General features: G+C 44.3%; 8 protein-coding genes across 8 annotated transcripts; 4 read left to right on the top strand and 4 right to left on the bottom strand.

The window, feature by feature from the left end:
* Positions 1-73: 73 nt before the first annotated feature.
* K450DRAFT_243557 (uncharacterized protein) lies at positions 74-1,502 on the top strand. The gene has a single exon (XM_051589442.1). The coding sequence runs from the start codon at positions 273-275 to the stop codon at positions 1,221-1,223; it is 951 nt and encodes a 316-aa protein (XP_051444040.1). The 5' UTR covers positions 74-272; the 3' UTR covers positions 1,224-1,502.
* Positions 1,503-1,742: 240 nt separating this feature from the next.
* On the top strand, positions 1,743-3,168 carry K450DRAFT_243558 (uncharacterized protein). The gene has a single exon (XM_051589443.1). The coding sequence runs from the start codon at positions 2,059-2,061 to the stop codon at positions 2,890-2,892; it is 834 nt and encodes a 277-aa protein (XP_051444041.1). The 5' UTR covers positions 1,743-2,058; the 3' UTR covers positions 2,893-3,168.
* A 15-nt stretch (positions 3,169-3,183) lies between these two features.
* Positions 3,184-5,732, bottom strand: K450DRAFT_243562 (uncharacterized protein). Its single transcript, XM_051589444.1, has 8 exons — positions 5,243-5,732; positions 5,052-5,178; positions 4,839-4,977; positions 4,690-4,763; positions 4,018-4,608; positions 3,743-3,940; positions 3,572-3,667; positions 3,184-3,505 (listed from the first exon to the last, which is right to left on the bottom strand). Exons 1-8 carry the CDS (start codon positions 5,436-5,438, stop codon positions 3,286-3,288), a joined length of 1,641 nt encoding a protein of 546 aa, XP_051444042.1. The 5' UTR covers positions 5,439-5,732; the 3' UTR covers positions 3,184-3,285.
* Positions 5,641-6,196, bottom strand: K450DRAFT_272273 (uncharacterized protein; the record flags this gene model as incomplete). Its single annotated transcript, XM_051593046.1, has 2 exons — positions 5,641-5,981; positions 6,058-6,196. 2 exons carry the CDS (start codon positions 6,194-6,196, stop codon positions 5,641-5,643), a joined length of 480 nt encoding a protein of 159 aa, XP_051444043.1.
* An 889-nt stretch (positions 6,197-7,085) lies between these two features.
* K450DRAFT_243573 (uncharacterized protein) lies at positions 7,086-8,118 on the bottom strand. The gene is made up of 4 exons (XM_051589445.1): positions 7,769-8,118; positions 7,587-7,602; positions 7,382-7,520; positions 7,086-7,310 (listed from the first exon to the last, which is right to left on the bottom strand). The coding sequence occupies exons 1-4, from the start codon at positions 7,809-7,811 to the stop codon at positions 7,251-7,253; spliced, it is 258 nt and encodes an 85-aa protein (XP_051444044.1). The 5' UTR covers positions 7,812-8,118; the 3' UTR covers positions 7,086-7,250.
* Position 8,119: 1 nt separating this feature from the next.
* K450DRAFT_243581 (uncharacterized protein) lies at positions 8,120-10,384 on the bottom strand. Its single transcript, XM_051589446.1, has 8 exons — positions 10,334-10,384; positions 10,207-10,260; positions 9,532-10,127; positions 9,219-9,460; positions 9,054-9,153; positions 8,899-8,994; positions 8,572-8,810; positions 8,120-8,502 (listed from the first exon to the last, which is right to left on the bottom strand). The coding sequence occupies exons 1-8, from the start codon at positions 10,344-10,346 to the stop codon at positions 8,283-8,285; spliced, it is 1,560 nt and encodes a 519-aa protein (XP_051444045.1). The 5' UTR covers positions 10,347-10,384; the 3' UTR covers positions 8,120-8,282.
* Positions 10,385-10,393: 9 nt separating this feature from the next.
* Positions 10,394-10,901, top strand: K450DRAFT_243584 (uncharacterized protein). The gene is made up of 2 exons (XM_051589447.1): positions 10,394-10,567; positions 10,645-10,901. Exons 1-2 carry the CDS (start codon positions 10,514-10,516, stop codon positions 10,783-10,785), a joined length of 195 nt encoding a protein of 64 aa, XP_051444046.1. The 5' UTR covers positions 10,394-10,513; the 3' UTR covers positions 10,786-10,901.
* A 1,306-nt stretch (positions 10,902-12,207) lies between these two features.
* K450DRAFT_272277 (uncharacterized protein) lies at positions 12,208-14,856 on the top strand (the record flags this gene model as incomplete). The annotated part of the gene is made up of 6 exons (XM_051593047.1): positions 12,208-12,515; positions 12,575-12,823; positions 12,901-13,382; positions 13,456-13,665; positions 13,738-14,510; positions 14,581-14,856. 6 exons carry the CDS (start codon positions 12,208-12,210, stop codon positions 14,854-14,856), a joined length of 2,298 nt encoding a protein of 765 aa, XP_051444047.1.
* Positions 14,857-14,962: the final 106 nt, after the last annotated feature.

Consider the following 14,962-nt stretch of genomic DNA (forward strand, 5'->3'; position numbering starts at 1 on the left):
GGCCATTGGCAATCGGCGGCTGCCAAAGGGGTCAAGATACCACTGGACATTGTTGATGAATGCAATTATTTGTCGTCGTCGTCCACTGCTATGAGATTGCACTGCAATACACACGCGCCAGCCATGCTCATTTGGGTGAGCATGAGGGATCACAATAATTTTACAGGCGACAATAGGGCTTGAAGAAGCCAATCATAGTCGCTTCCTTGGCCACGCGGGAAAGATTCGCTCCCGTTTTTTCATTTATCTTTCTGTCCCTCACATCAATATCCATGCTCAGTTGCTTTGTATTCCTTTTCTCTTTCTTCTTCCAAGGGTGTGGAGTGCAGGCACTTTTTTATATACGCAACCAGGGTTTGTTGCTGCTCGCCTTGCCACCCAGCATCGCCTTTCTCACCATGCTGAACCTCTCGATACTACCATATGATATCATTCTGGCGATTTGCTCAGGCCTATCACCATTTGATCGATTGCATCTCTCAAGAACCTGTAAAGCGTTGTATGCCCTTCAACTTCAAAAAATTTCCCAGACCAATACAGTCATCCTCTCTGGGTTGTCCACAAGTCACCTCGTGACAGATCGGTACTTTGCTCATCTTATAGATAGCATGACAGAGCAACACCGGCGAAACATCGTTCATGTGGATTTCGAATTTGCCTCCCTTATCACTGTTCATGCGGTGATCATGGCTCTGACCAGCTTTAGCAACCTTCGATCATTGAATTGCCGGTACTGTCGAAACATCAAGTTGCCCGAACTAGCTTCCGTGTTGGAGAATAGTGTCATGCGCCACCATCATTTACAATACGTATATCTTGGCGACTGGAAGATGCCGATCCATCGAGAATGGGACGATGCGTTCTATACCATTGATAAACAGTTGAGAACTATCACACAAAGTTCTAAACCCATTATCCCTAATGCGAAGTGCTCTCGATGCCATGCGACAGCAACTCCGCTGTCTCGACCATGTAGCCAGTGCAAGGGACGAGTCTGGCACTGTCAAGCGCCATCCTGCTACAGTTGGTGGGGAGAACACTTATGCCCTGCTTGCAATGTCATGGTGTGCCGTGATTGTCGAACAAAGAATACCCAAGCTAGCGGCTACTGTTGTGATGACGCCGATATCGATCGACGAGACGAATGTCTGGTGCTGAGCTGCAGTCAACATGGCCGACGGGAACTCCATATCTCCGCACGCCCGGACCTGTTTTGCTATTGAGCACAAGGGTTCCCCACCTTTCAAGCCAAAGAAAATACTGTATACTAAAATTTCTTGCCTTTGGCCCACTCCTGTACACATCCCACTGCACACAAAGTAGACCTTGAAAGAAGATCTCTGAACTGTGCTTTAAAAACTAGTAAATAATAAAAATGAAAAAAAAAAATTATTAAATCCAGCTACGCAGGAGAGATAAGCTAAGCTGGCATACAAGTTTGAAACATGTCATGGCACCTATCTTGCAAAAGCAAAAGGACAAAAAGCTTCTTTGCTTGAAAGGTGTGCGGTCAACTGAGCCGAAGGTAAATTATATGCTCATACTTTATAATTACACGGTATAGCTTGAATTCCCCTATACAATATTAATAATTCTCCCATTGCCGTGGGTACGGAGACTCAATTTGGCTGCTGGCTTTTTTGATGGTGAGTCATCGAACAGCCAATAAAAACTTGTGCCCTGGTGTACACCCCTCTGATGTAAAATCTTTTTTCTTTTTATAAAAGCTGGGTTCTGGCTGGCCCACATTCCGCAGCATCTTCTTCTTTACTTACTCATAACATACTGCCTTTTTTCTATTCTACTACGTGAACATGGCTTCCCCCCTCGCTTAAAGTGCTCGTACTCCCCCGTACGTTTTCGATTAAAATTTAAACAAGAAGATTTTTTATAACAACAAACCCAACCCCCCCCCGCCCTTTTCTACGAAACCGAAGCCCAACATGGCCTCCCTTCCATTGTCCCGATGCGAAAAGCTCAAACGACAACCATTGTCTAAACTCAAGCGAAAACCCTGCTAAATTTTGAAATCCAAGAACCTTATTGCCTTTACCTTTAATGGCCTCTACTCTTACTACTACTGCTACCCAGCTTTCGACCAAGAAACCCACTGAAATGATCTCGCAACACGACGTATTCCAACAGATCTTTGAGTCCCTTGTCCCGGACGTTCCCTCTGCTTCGGCTGGAGATGCCCACTCCCTTTTGGATGAGTGGTTGGCGGAGGATCTGACCAAGACTGGTCTCCTGTCCTCGGACTCTTCCGTTACCTCTAGCCCAGAGATTGCTACTCCTTTGGATGTCTTTTTGACCTCCCCCACTGCTAAATCGGATGTTCTTATGTTCTCGCAACATAATGGCTATGCCTCTCCTTTGTTCGATGACTTGTCTGGCCAGCCCTCGCCTGCCACTACTGTGATGTCGGCTATGCCTACCCCCCAAGTCAAGCTCGAGACCTACTCTCCTGAGGTCGATCCTTCCATGGATATGTTTGCTGATCTTCAACAGCAAGCTATATTGAGCTCTCTTGGCTCTCAGCTGCAACACCATCCCCTCACCCCTCAAACCACCCCTGCTGCCCTGCCCAAGCCTACCAAGAAGCGCGCCGCTTCAGTGGTGACGGATGGGGATATGGATGACGCTGCTGTCAAGCGACAAAAGAACACCGATGCCGCTCGTCGCTCTCGATTGAAGAAGGTTATGCGTATGGAATCTTTGGAGTCCCGCGTTGCTGATTTGGAGCGTATGAACTCTCAATTGTTGCTTCGTTCCGCTGTTCTCGATAGTGAGAAGGCTGGTTTGGAAGCCAAGGCTCTTGCTGCTGAGCAACGCATTCATAGCCTTGAACAACAGTTGATTGAGGCTCACAAGGCCCTGACCACTCGGATATAACGAACCATATTTTTTTTTTGTTTTTGTTCTGAAATTTTTTTTTTATCATCTTTCGTTTATCTCAACCATTATCTCTCTTTTACTGAAGTCTTCTTTTTTTACTCATCATTGTTATTATTTCATTTTTATCATCTTTCATTGGCCTTGTGAATATATTAATACAAAAAAACGTACTTGATGTACTGCAAACTACAGTATCTGAAAAAAAAAACTGCATGGGAAACATTTTGGTGGCTTAATTAAACGGATATTTTTTCCATATCATCTCCCACACAATTGACCGAGTGGTGGCGTGAACTGAACAACAATCTACACAGTATATTATGGGGTTTCTTTCATCAGATAAATACAAATATATAGCATCCTTTGCTTTCTCTAATCTACCCTGATCGTCTACATGCGACTAACACCATATAGATTGCCTCCTTTGACTTCCTTGTTATAAACCACAGAGAGGCAGAATCCAAGCACACTACGAGTATCACGAGGATCAATGATACCGTCGTCCAACATGCGGGCTGAAGTGTAATACACATCAGATTCACTCTCTACCAACGACTGGAACATTTGTTTTCGAGTTGAGGCCACTTCTTCGTCGATCTCAATACCAGCTCTAAATGATTTACCGACAGTCAGCTCAGTGCAGTTCAAACATCGACTCAGCAAGACCGGTACTCACCTTTTGGCAGCTTGGCGCATCACTAGATCCAGCACACCCGTAAGCTGTTCGGGACCCATGACGGAGCACTTGGAGTTTGGCCAGGAGAATAAGAATCTAATGGTTGTGACGAGACGTGTGACATTGAGTGCTCTGGCCTCAGCTTCGTTCGGTCATTCAAATCTGCTTTACCTCGGGTTATAGGATCGTCCACACATAGCATAATTACCAGCTCCGTATGAGGCGCCCATCATGATGGTAATGGCGGGCACAGTGGAGTTACTGACAGCATTGATGAATCTGGCTCCAGCCTTGATAATACCGTCTTCTTCATACCGCTTGCCAACCATGAACCCAGTGATATTTTGCAAAAACACCAACGGTGTGTGTCTAGTCAAAATGCGTTCAGCTTAAACCAATTCACACTGCCCTGATGACACTTTCCTCCTTCACCTAGCTCAACTTACTTCATGTTACACAGCTGAATGAATTGCGTTGCCTTGTTACTCTCGGCGGTGAACAGTACGTTGTTATTGGCAATGATACCAACAGGAATGCCATGGATGAAGGCCCAGCCAGTTATCAAATTGACGCCATAGAGAGGCTTGAATGCAGTGAAGCGGGATCCGTCCACAAGGCGAGCAATGACTTCCATGGCATCAAATGGTACACGAATGTTGGCAGAGGCAACCCCGAGAATGTCTTCAGCAGGATAGAGTGGTTCTTCGAAATTGCTTAGCAGATGGCGTCGAGGCAGCTGTCCAACCTTAGTCCAATTCAAATTGGATACCCATTCCCTGGCCTTTCGAATGGCGTCTAACTCATCCACCGCAAGCTGATCACTCACACCGGAAATGCGAGAGTGCATATCAGCTCCTCCAAGACTCTCAGCATCCGTTACCTCTCCAGTGGCCATTTGCACAAGAGGAGGTCCACCCAGAAATACTTGAGCCTGCTTCTTTACCATGATGACACAGTCACTCATGCCAGGCGTGTAAGCACCTCCAGCTGTTGAACTTCCAAACACAACGCAACACGACGGAACACCACTCTTCGATCTGATGGAGATTTGGTTAGCATCCTCAGCATAATGGAATGTACTTAAGATTTCCTTTTCCCCTTGAATGTCTTTTACTTACAAGATAGCTTGATTGCGGAAGCCGCCTCCACCTCTATGAAACACTTTGAATTGTTGCTCCAAGTTGGCTCCACCCTAAAGATTGTATTGTTGGGTCAGTGGTCCGCTGAAGTGTCACATGCTTCTCACTGTGTTCCAGCGCTTGCTTACCGACTGCGTCAGGTTGATCACAGGTAAACCGTTCTCATGAATAATTTGGGCAAGTCGACCACCTTTGAGTACGGATGTCTCATTCATAGAGCCACCTGCAAGAGTGGGGACACTGGCAATGACCATGCACTCGATGCCACTATGGACGGGGTTGGAATTACTCTCTCGAATTTTTCATGGGTTGTCATATGTAAGGATCGTCTTCAAACTTACCAGACTAGACCAATACCACCAACGATCGAACCACCTAGCGTCATGTCGTCTTGTCCATATCCAGCAAGCTGACACAATTCCAAGAAGGGCGAATCTTCGTCAAGAAGGAGGTCGACACGCTCACGAGCTGAAAGTGAACGAAAATCAGTCAGTAACGCACTGGTTTCGAAGTGACTAAAATATAATCCTACCAAGAAGCTGTCCACGCTTTTTGTGTAGCTTGATGTGCTTTTCTTTGCCTTCGGCCGTCGCTTCCTCAAGTCGCTCGTGGAGTTCAGCGACAATAGGTTGCCATTCTTCATAGTTTCGCTTGTATTCTTCGGATGCTTTATTGGCAAGTGATTTATAGGGCTGTACAAGGTGGTGTTGTAGTGTATCGGCAGACATGATGATAGACAAGGAAAGAAGGAAAAGAAGCGTACGTGGGGCAGAAGAGTGTTAAAGTTATAATATGGGGGTGGGAACACCGCATGCCCTGCTGTGCTGATTAGAGTCACGTGGCCAGTAATGCTTTAGCCTTCACGATAGTGTCACAGAAGTCATTGGGGCCAACCCTCAAAATATACTTTATTCAATGTGTCAACGATCTCTAGCACTTTGGGAAAGTGGCAATGTTGTTTTGCATGAATACTTGGATTCGAATGGGCTCGACGCCAGGACTTGTGGTATTGCTACGGGTTGAAGGGTACACAGGTTGAGCGATGAATGAAAAAGTGTATTCATCCGGAGGGTATCGGTAAAACAATCTGCAGTTGGGTAGCTTCCAGGTGGAGGTATGAGTCAAGTTGCGAGCTGGATTAGCGCTTGGGCGAGCGCTAAGGCCACTTGATGCCTGTATTTGAAAGGTTGCGCTGGGGTCGCTATTCTTGGTCCATGAGTAGAACAGTGTCAAAGACGAAGGGTAATTATGGTCTGTCAAGGGTGGGTTGACTGTGTGACCACTCGATACGCTGATAAGTAAATGCCCTTTGTAAGCCTAGCTACTAAAGTCGGTTTTGTCACGTACCAGCATGTTGTCCAACAACAGTCCATGAAAGGAGGGCAGTATCACCGTTACCAAGTTTTCCAAGGTTGGGTTGCTGAAACTGAATAAGCTGTGCATGAACGGCGACAACGCAAAATAACACACACAAAAGTAGACGCATGAAGAGTGAGCTGAAGCGAGTTGTGTGTAGACAAGTGCAAAACAGAGGAAAGGAGACGTTGACGCTGTCATTGCTGCAAGAATCCTTTTATTTTTCATAATCATTTGCGCAGATAAAAATAATTTTCTTTTTTGCGTTTGTTTTTTTAAAAAATAATCTAACATTGAAAGAAAGTGATGCACAATGAAGGTATGTCATTTGTCGCGGGAATCAGCAGAATTCATTTGTAAAGCAAGGCAAGTCAGCAGAAAGAACAACTACGATATTTTGCGACGATGCACTTAACCCCGTAGAAGTAGCGTTACTCCGTAGAGGTAGCGTTACCCCGTAAAGGTAGAGTCCCGCTGAGAACCGGAGCGCAGACAAGCACGGGTTCTTGGAACCCGCAGCTTGAACATAAGTATGATGGTGAGCTATAGACTACGAAAAGGACTTACGAAGGGAAGAACTTACAGATAGTTTTTGTAGGTGACTTTCGCACTCATAGTTTTTATATAATGATTTTCGCACCTAGCCTATTGGACGGTGGTCCCGCACCCTTTAGTACCAAGTCAAATTCTGTTTGTCTTCGTTCCTACACAAACTGTTGTTTGCTCAAACATCAGTCAGTGCTTGTGGTACAGACCCACTTCCAGGCTGGGTCGCTGCCTTGTCTATCTGGCTATAGTTTCTCTATCTATTCTATTCTAATGTTTTTCTTTCTTGCCGTGGGTTGCCTTTTGATATTGGGAGGGTGTACCACATTCTCTGACTAGATTTCGCCAACGTCCAATAGACAACTCTGATCTAAAAAAAGGATTGGGATGCGGCAGGTACTCCCGCCTATGGCAAACGCGGATCCCATCACGCAGAGCAACGAATTCTATGGCCTCCTTCGTCTTATTACATCCAGCTCTCTCCTGCTATCAGGCCACACCATACCTCCATTCATTTTTCTTTCCCGCAAATTTCTCTTTATAAACTGGTTCCAAAGTGGAAAAAAAATGGCAGTAAAACATTTAATTGAAATGATCGGTTTTAACAAAAAGTCTATGGACAACTATCCCGCAGGTTTTTAAACGTCAAAGTTGGAGGGGTTGTTACCGCTCTCGCGCTGTTCGTCCCACTTGCTGACCTATAAACAATCAAAAATATTAGCCCATGATGAAATACAAAAATGCGTAAAAATGGATGCATTGGGCTTACCCATTCGTTAGGGCAGAGACTGTGGAAAGCGCGGAAGAATTGCTTGCAGGGAGCGAATTCCTCACCACGAGCGTTGACGCACTTGTGGTAATCAACATAGTTTTGCCAGCAGTGCTTGGTCTGGTTGGTGTTAGGGAAGCTGCATAGGAAGGTATGTGAGTGCGTAGGTCACAAAAACAAGGTTCACAAGTTCATTATATCTTACCGAGCATCGAAACCAGCTATTTACAAGGCGATACGGTGCAATAGCATTTGGCATAAGGCGGAACAGAATGAACCAAAACAATGAACCCAGGTAAAAGATAAAGAAGTATGCGAATTAAAGGAGTCAGCATGATGCGATTATCGTGTTAGATGGCACAGAAAAGCGTAAAAAATAGGTCATACCGGTGGCGAGCTTAATGGTGTTGACTTCTTCGACTTCAGACATTGCGAATTTAAAACGAACGGTGCAAGGAGAATTCGTCTCTGATACCCTGCTGTTTACCTTTGCACGCTCGAATGCGCTGCGTCACCCTGTTTGTGTGATAAAATTTAGAGATGTACCCATAAAAAAAAAAATTTTAGGCAGGAGAGAAAAAATATCTCCGCATGATTGAGACAATGAAAAATTGTGCATGGCTTTTACGAGATTCAGCACCATAGGTTCTGTCAGGCCAGTATAAACTTGAACCTTGATGGTGCTCTATTTCCCTTTATACTGGCCAAAACTACATCCTGAAAGCAATTGAAGCCTCATGTGGATATACGGTACGCAATGTAAGCAACTTGGGATATATGGAAAGTTAGATCAATTTAATTACAAGGTTTTCCAGTTTTACAGTTAAAAAAAACAAATGGAGGTTCAGTAAGGGTAGGTAGTCAAAGCGTTCACCCCATATCATCTAGTCTATCGTGTCATTTATCCAAAGATTCGCAATCCATCAACAGCTTCACCGTTCACTATCTCGTGATCCTCGTTCTCTGGTTCATCTTGCTCCTCTTGTGCTTCCTCCTCATTCATCAAATCGCGTTGCTTTCTACCAAGCAAGGATGCATACAACTCGTCTGTCATCCCATCGTGCCATGATCCAGCAGGTATAGGCACCATAAAGTTTTGGATTTTTTCGTGCACATGATAACTAAGTAAAATGCAGATGGATGAGATCTCTGATTTCAAACGTTGTATACACCGCAAAATAGGCACTTACCGAAGACGTCTTCCTTTACTTGCTCTGGTGTCAACCGTCTTCTTCTTTTGCTTGTTCTGCTTGAGTGCAGCCCATCGCATACCAAGTGCAATCGGGTCATCTGTATCGACCATTCTGGATTCGATGAGCTCCTTCAAAAGTTGTTGATAGAAATCGTTGTCATCAAAGATCTCTGCATCATGATCGGCAAGATGTCCATCCACTTCAACCTCCTTTGCTTCGTCGACTTCAGGTTGTTCCTAGAAAAAAAGATAGTTTGATGTGACGTTAGTAAAATTTTATACACCATCCGTTACCACCAGTGTTGATAACTTGTGGTCCACATACCTTTCCAAGTGGTCGATTTTCCGTTCGTCTTAATTGTGTTCGCTTCACCAGTCTATCACCATCTCCCAATATAGAGTTTACTTGCGTCATGATGCTCTGTAGAGTACAAGTCAGATACTACGTCGTCTTCGTCATGTACCCAGCCATTCACTTACTTGATCAAAAGCTTTGAATTTCTTATTCAAAGGAATACCAGAAGCAATTTGGACCTTGCTACCCCACTTTTCAACGGTGGCATTGCGATAGGGTGTGAAGCTAGGAGATCGACGTAAGCATATGGAACGACAACTCAAAACTTATGCTGATAGTGTTTGACTTACAGTTCATTCAATTGTGACATGTCCTCCCATAATTTATCAACATACTCGTCGTCGTCGTCGAGATGTCGCTTTCGGGATTGAGCAGCATCTTTTGGTATGATAATGGAATCATTGTTGTCTCTAATTAAGTCGATTCTCAAATCCATAACAGAATCTATTAATGTTCGTAGCTTTGATTTCGATGCTTCAATATGTGGAATGGCATCGGTGTCATTCATAAGAAAATCTGGCCACACATCATACTATATTGAAAAAAGAATGGTATTAGTACCGATGTAGTAACCTGTAGATTTCAATGTGACATTCTGCATACCTGAGGAAGCTGATTGGTAATGTTCATGGCCTTTTGCATGCGAATACGGGTATCAAGGAAACCATCCCAGAGGTTCAACTGCTGCTTGACATGCTGACCTTTCTCTACGTCAGATTTGGCAGATTTTGACATGTTTGACAGCATTTTCTTTTCCTCTTCACGCAATCTCTTCAACTCTTCTTGGACTTCAGCATCGTTCTCGATGGGATTGGTAACTTCGTCATCTTCCGAATCGGTCTGTTCAAAGTCGCCCTCTTCGGACTCCTCTCCATCCACTTGATCGTCATCACTGCTTTGCTGACCTTCAGCGTCGCCAGCATCAGAATCAATTTCTTCGTCGTCTTCGCTTTCCTCATCGAGATCGACTTCATCCTCAGAAATCTCTTGATCGTCTTCTTCATTGAAGATAGCGTTACGATTGCTTCGCTTTCCGCCATACTTTGGATCCTCCATTAAAAATTGCGACTTGCGCAAAGCACTCTTGCCAACAGCGACATAGTGACCTCGAGCATTGGTATCTTCTTCACTAAAGTCACCTTCGTCGTCTTCTCCAGCTTGGTCTTGGAAAGTATCGTCAAACTGTTCCGGGTCGAAATCTGGAATTAAAGGTTTCAAAGTGTGTTAATGAGACTGGGTGAGCATATGTGGTAACTTTTGATATCGAATGGTGGTTACCTGCTGGAGCAGTGGTGTCTAGATCTGCGAGTTGCTCAGCCAAGGATTTCTTTGCTTTTGATTTCAAAACGATCAGTATCAAGTTCTAGCTTGCATGTCCATACACTCGTGAAATAAATGTCTGTACCTTTAGCTGACATTGGTGAAAAGACTATTTGACTATGGTAGTGAGAAAAAAAAAAAAAAAAAAAGTCCATGGCAGACTGCTCGCTTGTGAGCGTGGCTTGTTTGTGACCGCGAATAATTTTTCTTTTTCAGAGCCTTCGAGGCCGTCAACAGCCCCTCCAACTATATCAATTTATTCGCCATGCATTTGATGTACACTTTGGATGCCGAGGGCCAGCGAGTCTATACTCTCAAGGTATGAATGATCCCGTCGGCTATGATGTATATAGCCAATGATCCACTAATTGTCATGTTCTGTTTTGGCTTTCTTAGAAAATCACCCCACAAGGCAAGATCACAAAGTCGGCTCATCCTGCTCGCTTCTCACCTGACGATAAGTTCTCACGACACCGCGTCACCTTGAAGAAGCGTTACAATGTCCTTTTGACCCAATTGCCCGCAAAGCCCTTGTAAATCAATCCTGGAAGAAAAAAGTTCGTCGACTTAGCCTGGAAAAGCTACGCCGACCCATGGCCTTGTATATTTTTCTTTGACAAAAAGCCGTTGCTGGTATAGATTTCATTTTCGTTTTACCAATAACCGTGATTGACTCTTCACATTTTCATCCATACGCATTTTTCGTTAATACACGTCTTTTCTAAATCATACCGGGCATGGGTTTGTTCTAGTGGGGATTGTTTTGGATCAAATACTAAGAGTTATAAACTGGATGTCTATAGCGTTCCATATTTGCCGATGGTGGATTATAGTTGAAGTGTCACCTTGCTCGTACAAGACGGGTTGTTGCACATGGTAATGTAAATAAAAGATTATATGACATGGCAGGTGAGCTTTGGTGTTAAACCTACACTGCGTTTCATTTGTCACTGTGTTGACAATTGGACACAGCCAGTCGCTTGCTGGTTTTCAGTAGAAACACGTTTGGTGCTGATGATAAAGCTTGGCTGTATGATATAAACCCTATCATCTTGCCGGCAGATGATTAGTCGTCTGCTTGCTTGCTTGCCGGATGGATCACAGATACAACTTCGTCCTCTATATTATTATTATTTTCATGCTATTCCAACAGCACACACAGTACTGCATGCGCATCTAATCCTATGTGAATAACCTTATTCAGCACCATCACGATTCAATTTTACTTGGTTCGTTTGATTTATCCTCGATGCCATGCATAGTAGTCAAGGTGTCTCGGCTTTAACATCGCCATGAAGGATGGAAACATCGAACGATACTTCTACTAAAACAAGCATTATATGACTACAGTTTGTGACATGGACATTATTATATTGGGAGGGGTGCCTGAGCAAAAAAGTATCACATGGCCCACCTAATCTCTATCGATCAAGCCAACGTGTACCTGCAGAGTATCCTTTGATGGTACCATGAAGGGGAATATACCGATTATATAAACCCACGATGAGATCCACTTTCTGTTGCTTACATCATAAACAGGTTATGTTCCACTGAAAATAACCCATGACGGCTAATAAACCAGCAATGCCTCCTCGTGAGCAGACCCCAGCTAAGTGCAAACAAAAGACTCACAAGGTAACACTGGGAGATAGTGATCAAAGGTGTCTTGAGTAGGCGGCGGCGGATCTATAGGATCTATTTATGCGGTGCGACGAAATAGTTATACTGCACACGGGACTGTTGGTTGTTGATGGAAGGGCTTGATTGTGCGCAGAAGAAAAACCCAAGTGGTTTGAATTTCCGAATGACGTATTTGGCACACCCACCCCCGCCCCGCTCCAGCCAGCGAAGTTACCAGCCCAGGATTTTTAAAGCGCACTTTTTTCCTGCTTTGTGTCCGCGTGCGTGTCTCTTCTCTTAAAACCCGTCTTTCTTCCCTCCAGTGTCATTTCGTCAAACATGTCTGAAGAATCCTCAGATAACAAAGAACTTCGTTTGTTGGTTGTCTCCAACCGACTTCCTGTCACCGTAGGTCGAGACGCAAAGACCAATGACTTCACCTTCAAAATGTCGTCCGGTGGTTTGGTCAGTGCTTTGAGTGGTCTCAAGAAAATGATGAGCTTTACTTGGATTGGATGGCCCGGTATTGATGTCCCAGAGGGCGAGAGAAAACATATGGAGGATCGTCTTCTCAATGAACACTCCTCCTTGCCAGTGTTTGTTTCGGATGACCTAGCTGAAGACCACTACAATGGCTTTTCCAACAGGTAAATAAATACGTTTTGGGATTGTCGTCGGTTGCTCATGACTAATGTTATTATAATAGTATTCTTTGGCCCTTGTTCCATTACCACCCTGGTGAAATCTCTTTCAATGAACAATGGTGGGAGGCCTATCAAAAGGTCAATGAACTGTTTGCCGAAGCCATTGATAAAATCGTTCAGGATGGTGATCTCGTATGGGTACAGGATTATCACTTGATGCTTTTGCCCTCTATGCTTCGCAAGAGAACCAAGAAGGATATCAAGATCGGCTGGTTCCTTCATACTCCCTTCCCAAGCAGTGAAATCTACCGGTAATTTTTCCTTTCTGGCGGAGACTGGAACATTTTCAGCCATGACGAAATATTCTAATCACTTCTTTTCTTTACAGTATTTTACCCGTCCGCAAGGAAATCTTGACGGGTGTATTGGAAGCCGATCTCCTTGGTTTCCATACTTACGATTATGCTCGCCATTTCCTTTCCTCTTGCACTCGTATCCTGGGCCTGTCTACTATGCCCAACGCTGTAGAGTTTGAAGGTCGAAACGTGCATGTTGGCACTTTCCCTATCGGTATCGATCCCGAGATCTACACAGAAGGTTTGCGTGATGAGGGTATCATAAAGCGTATTACTCAGCTCAAGGAGAGATTCCAAGGATGTAAGATCATCGTTGGTGTGGATCGTCTGGATTATATCAAGGGTGTCCCACAGAAGATGCATGCTATGGAGGTCTTCTTGAGTCAACATCCTGAATGGGTTGGTAAGGTTGTCCTGGTTCAGCTCGCTGTTCCATCAAGACAAGATGTCGATGAATATCAACAATTGAGAAGTACTGTCAACGAGTTGGTGGGTCGTATCAACGGTCAATATGGTAAGTCATAGGCGGGCATGAAAAAATCGTCGGAATCAAGATGAATGTCAACATTAAATCGTCATTTTTGCAGGTACCGTTGAGTTCGTTCCCATCCATTTCATGCACAGATCTATTCCTTTCAATGAACTGGTCGCTTTGTATGCTGTCTCTGATGTTTGCTTGGTGTCTTCTACTCGTGACGGTATGAACCTTGTCTCCTATGAATACATTTCTGCCCAACAGAACAACCATGGTGTCATGATTCTTTCCGAGTTCGCTGGTGCCGCTCAGTCTCTTAACGGTAAGTAAAAAATTGGTCCGGTCTGTTTGGCCTTTTGTATATAGCACGTGCTCATGTTTTACTCAATCACAGGATCCATCATTGTCAACCCATGGAACACAGAAGAATTGGCTAATGCTATTCATGAAGCTGTCACTATGCCTGATGACCTTCGAAAGTCCAACCATCAAAAGCTGTTTAGATATGTCACCAAGTACACTGCTGCTTATTGGGGTCTCAGCTTCGTCAATGAGCTTCGACGAGTCAGCGAAGAGCTCGGTCATCGTGAAAAGATTCCCGAACTGAACGTCGAAAAGGCTATTGATTTGGCCAAACAATCCACCAAGAAGCGTGTCATCCTTTTGGATTATGATGGTACTCTTACTACTCTTCACAAGCTTCCCGAGTTTGCCAAGCCATCGCAAGCTATCATTGATACTCTCAAGAACCTTTCCTCCAAGCCCAACACCTATGTGTATATTCTTTCTGGACGTGGCCGTCAACATTTGGATGCCTGGTTTGAATCAACTGGTGTTGGTCTTTCTGCTGAACACGGTTGTTTCTATAAGCATCCTGCTAGCATTCGCGATAAGATTGATCCCACCACTCAAGCTGCTGAGGGTAAGGTCATTAAGGAGGAGGATCATAAATGGTATTGCTTGGTAGACCAAATCGATCCCAGCTGGAAGGAAACTATCCGCCCTCTCTTTTTGCATTATACCGAGCGTACTCCTGGTTCCTTCATTGAAGAAAAGGAAATCAACCTTACCTGGCACTACAGAAATGCCGATCCTGAGTTTGGATCATGGCAAGCAACTGAACTTCAGGTTAACCTTGAAAAGTTGTTGAGTCATATGGCCCTCGCCGTAAGTATAACTTTATATGCCCGTGACCTTAATTTTTCATTTTGTTGAATCATCATTGCCATTTTTCCAGATTGTCCTTGGTAACAAGACTTTGGAACTTCGACCCTCCGCCATCGATAAGGCCACTGCCGTTCGTGCTATCCTCAAGGACATACAGCTTCAAGACATTGACTATTTGATGTGTATTGGTGACGGCAAGACTGATGAGGTCGTGTTCTCCCTTCTCAATGAAATTCCAAACTCTATCACTAGTACAGTTGGAAAGAAGCAGACCGAGGCCCAATCTTATATTTCCAATGTTGAACAAGTCAGTAGCTTCCTTAACCGACTAGCTCAAGAATTGTAATAGATAGAAATTCATTTTGTTTTGCGCACATTTTCCCCTCCCTCCCATCCAATCCATTTCTCTACAGTAAATCCATCCCATTGAACAATTTTTAATGATTTGATTT

This window comes from Umbelopsis ramanniana, assembly GCF_025399195.1.
Source record: "Umbelopsis ramanniana AG unplaced genomic scaffold K450scaffold_32, whole genome shotgun sequence".
Lineage (NCBI taxonomy): Eukaryota > Fungi > Mucoromycota > Umbelopsidomycetes > Umbelopsidales > Umbelopsidaceae > Umbelopsis > Umbelopsis ramanniana.

What these genes read in the sequence shown, in the direction of transcription:
- K450DRAFT_243557 (XM_051589442.1), top strand. Translation starts at nt 273, where the DNA reads ATGCTCAGTTGCTTTGTATTCCTTTTCTCTTTCTTCTTCCAAGGGTGT.
- K450DRAFT_243558 (XM_051589443.1), top strand. Translation starts at nt 2,059, where the DNA reads ATGGCCTCTACTCTTACTACTACTGCTACCCAGCTTTCGACCAAGAAA.
- K450DRAFT_243562 (XM_051589444.1), bottom strand. Translation starts at nt 5,438, where the DNA reads ATGTCTGCCGATACACTACAACACCACCTTGTACAGCCCTATAAATCA. An exon ending in TGATCAACCTGACGCAGTCG is followed by an intron (nt 4,764 to 4,838) that starts GTAAGCAAGCGC and finishes TACAATCTTTAG; the next exon opens with GGTGGAGCCAACTTGGAGCA. An exon ending in GGACGATCCTATAACCCGAG is followed by an intron (nt 3,668 to 3,742) that starts GTAAAGCAGATT and finishes CACAACCATTAG; the next exon opens with ATTCTTATTCTCCTGGCCAA.
- K450DRAFT_243573 (XM_051589445.1), bottom strand. Translation starts at nt 7,811, where the DNA reads ATGTCTGAAGTCGAAGAAGTCAACACCATTAAGCTCGCCACCG. An exon ending in GTCTCTGCCCTAACGAATGG is followed by an intron (nt 7,311 to 7,381) that starts GTAAGCCCAATG and finishes GATTGTTTATAG; the next exon opens with GTCAGCAAGTGGGACGAACA.
- K450DRAFT_243581 (XM_051589446.1), bottom strand. An exon ending in AGACACCACTGCTCCAGCAG is followed by an intron (nt 10,128 to 10,206) that starts GTAACCACCATT and finishes CTTTAATTCCAG; the next exon opens with ATTTCGACCCGGAACAGTTT. An exon ending in AAAATCGACCACTTGGAAAG is followed by an intron (nt 8,811 to 8,898) that starts GTATGTGGACCA and finishes CTTTTTTTCTAG; the next exon opens with GAACAACCTGAAGTCGACGA.
- K450DRAFT_243584 (XM_051589447.1), top strand. Translation starts at nt 10,514, where the DNA reads ATGCATTTGATGTACACTTTGGATGCCGAGGGCCAGCGAGTCTATACT. An exon ending in AGCGAGTCTATACTCTCAAG is followed by an intron (nt 10,568 to 10,644) that starts GTATGAATGATC and finishes TGGCTTTCTTAG; the next exon opens with AAAATCACCCCACAAGGCAA.